The sequence below is a fragment of the Salvelinus sp. IW2-2015 genome, linkage group LG8 (genome assembly GCF_002910315.2).
Source record: "Salvelinus sp. IW2-2015 linkage group LG8, ASM291031v2, whole genome shotgun sequence".
Classification (NCBI taxonomy): domain Eukaryota; kingdom Metazoa; phylum Chordata; class Actinopteri; order Salmoniformes; family Salmonidae; genus Salvelinus; species Salvelinus sp. IW2-2015.
Window position 1 is genome coordinate 11,084,332 of NC_036848.1, and position 3,133 is coordinate 11,087,464.

General features: G+C 42.2%; 1 protein-coding gene and 1 pseudogene across 1 annotated transcript; both read right to left on the reverse strand.

The window, feature by feature from the left end:
* Window positions 1-120, reverse strand: part of LOC111967145 (protocadherin alpha-3-like) — an 8,251-nt pseudogene extending 8,131 nt beyond the window's left edge.
* A 379-nt stretch (window positions 121-499) lies between these two features.
* LOC111967146 (protocadherin-10-like) lies at window positions 500-2,361 on the reverse strand. Its single transcript, XM_023992013.1, has one exon. It carries the CDS (start codon window positions 2,216-2,218, stop codon window positions 500-502), a length of 1,719 nt encoding a protein of 572 aa, XP_023847781.1. The 5' UTR covers window positions 2,219-2,361.
* Window positions 2,362-3,133: the final 772 nt, after the last annotated feature.

A 3,133-nucleotide genomic window follows, 5' to 3' on the forward strand; every position in this document is an offset into this window, starting at 1 on the left:
GGAATAGCAGGTACTTATCTGAGCCGAACCTGCTCTCGCCGAAGCCAGGCAGCGAAGAGAAACGCAGAGCACACCTATCTCAGTACCGTCCCATCTGTGCCTTTCGTCCTCCGTCTCCATCGTTAAACAATCAAACCCAGTTGTCATGAGAAATACCAATCCTAATGATCAGAATGGAAAAGTCGATGATCATAACGAATCAATGCGTTCAGCAACGGGCAAAAAATAAAATAGTCTTTGTCTGAAATAGCACGCTTGATTTGATGTCCCGACAAGACTCTCTCTGTATCTGTGGGGGAACTAAACAGCACAGATAGGGGCAGGCTAGTATAACAGACCAGAACAAGTAATCCTTGTGTTATACTGACACACTGCGGACCGATCTACCGTTTACCATGAAGTACATATGGCTCGAGAACGATTAGTAACCTTTCTGTATTAGGATCAGCAAATTAACCACCACTATATTACAGTTACAGGCGTGTGACGAGGAAGGTGTTTAGTGGGAGTAAAATGAAAAGGACTGGGACTTAAATGAATGGTGGATCGGTACATAGAGAATGTATAAAGACAGGAGTGACGGAGTTCCAGAGTCTGTAGCTACAACTTGGAATTGGAATGTTTTGAGGGTTTCAAAGTCAAAGCTTTTTAGAGCGGAAATAAGTCCATTATCAGAATTGATATTCAGGAAAGATGCAATGACATTTTGTGTCCCTTCTCCTCTAACAATGTGATATGAAATTGCTGCATTTTCATTTAAGTCTTTATCTGTGGCGCTTACAGAGATTATGGACCCACCAGGGGCGTTATTTTCCACTAAGTACAGCTCAATAGAGTTTTGGGAGAATTCTGGTCTGTTATCGTTCACATCTGATATCTGGACGGTCAGAGTTTTGATTGTGGACAGAGGAGGCTGACCACAGTCAGTGGCTGTTATTATGATGTCATAATGGGACACGAGTTCTCGATCTAAACGGCCCTTTGTGACGATAGAATATACGTTTTCTTTATATGATGACTTTAACTCAAATGGCACGTCTTTAGATATACTAGCAAGCACTTTACCATTAATACCGGAATCTTTATCTGTCACACTGATGAGAGAAATAACAGTTCCTGGGTTAGAAACTTCAGACACCGTATTAGAGAGGGATGTAACACCAATAGATGGTTTATTGTCATTTACATCAGTTATCTTTATAATAACTCGACAATCAACAGTCAGTGGAGGTTGGCCTTTATCAGACGCCTCTATATTTAACCTGTACACCTCATTATCCTCGAAATCTACTGGACCTTTAACCCGAATATCTCCAGTAAGGCTATCCAGTTCAAATATGTCATATACTCCACGCTTTAAATTCCTACCAAGTGTATATTCAACTTCTCCATTTGATCCATGGTCTGTATCAGTTGCGTTAACCCTTACTACAATCCTACCGATATCAGCATTTTCCTGTAATGTCACTGAGTAGACGTCTTGGCTACATACAGGTTGATTATCATTTGTATCAAGGACTGTGACAGTGATGTTCAGAGTACCTGTTCTAGGCCGATTCCCCCCATCCAATGCTGTCAATAGTAATACATGTTTGGTCTTCTGTTCCCTATCTAAAGCTTTCTGTAAAACCAAAAACGGGATTTTATCACCTTCCCCGCTATCTCGCAGCTCTAAATCAAAATGCTCGTTTTGATTTAATTTATAGGTACGTACTGAATTTATTCCATAGTCCAAATCACGCGCAGCCTGGAGTTCAAAACGAGCCCCTGGCAGTTTATTCTCAGCTATTTTGATGTGTATATCTTTCTCGGAGAAGCTGGGGGTATGATCGTTTATGTCTGTTATTTCTACACCTACGTAATGGACTTCTAACGGGTTTTCAACAATGATCTCTAGATCTATCACACATGCAACATTTCCGACACAAAGCTCCTCTCTGTCAATATTCTTATAAACATACAAGACGCCATTGTTCTGATTTATCTGGAAAAGAGCGTCCTTAGATCCAGAAACGATTCGAAACCGCCTCTCCACCAAACTACTGACGTCAAGACCCAAATCCTTAGCAACATTTCCAACAACGGCTCCCTCTTCCACCTCCTCGGGAATAGAGTACCTTATCTGAGCCGAAACCTGCTCCACGAAGCACAGCAGCAAAGAGAAACGCAGAGCAACCCACCAGTACTCCCATCTGCGCCTTTGTCCTGGGTCTCCCATCGTTAAATAGAAAAGGAAACACAATCCTCAATGAAAAAATACAATCCTGAAGATCAAATGGCCAACGGGGTTCTATCCACACTTTATCCAATGTTTCATCAGCGAAATAGAACACAATCCTTTATGTCTATCGTCTTGTTCTAATGTCCGCCCCGACCTATGTATGGAACAAAACAACCCAGAGAGGGGCAAGGCCTATTCTACAAAGCACCAGTCAGTCACCTTGTGTTATACTGACACCCAGCGCTCCGAGCTCCTGTTTACCACCGTAGACTGCATTGKTTTGTACATACATTTGGTTGTGACTATTTGTATTGATTAAAACCCCAGTTGCAATGGGTCCATTTTACATTTAACCTGTATTTAACTAGGCAAATCAGTTAAGAACGAATTCTTATTTACAATGATGGCCTACCCCGGCCAAACCCGGACGACGATGGGCCAATTGTGCGCCGCCCTATGGAACTCCCAATCACGGCCGGATGTGATACAGCCGGGATTCGAACCAGAATGCAGTGCCTTAGAACACTGCGCCATTCGGGAGTCCTTAAAGGAATAGCAATGTAAAAGGGTGAGGAAAGGTCGAGGAAGAATATAAAAATGGTTGTCACGCCCTGACCTTAGAGAGCCTTTTTATGTCTATATTTGGTTTGGTCAGGGTGTGATTTGTGGTGGGCATTCTATGTTCTTTAGTTCTATTAGTTGTATTTCTATGTTTTGGGGGTTCTCAATCAGGGACAGCTGTCTAACGTTGTCTCTGATTGAGAACCATACTTAGGTAGCCCTTTTTCCCTCCTTTCGTGGTGCGAAGTTAACTTTATTTGTGGCACATAGCCCTTTAGCTTCACGGTTGTTATTGTATTGTTTATTGTTTTTGTCGGCGTCATCCTAATAAAAAGGAATATGTACGCTCAC

What these genes read in the sequence shown, in the direction of transcription:
- LOC111967146 (XM_023992013.1), bottom strand. Translation starts at nt 2,218, where the DNA reads ATGGGAGACCCAGGACAAAGGCGCAGATGGGAGTACTGGTGGGTTGCT.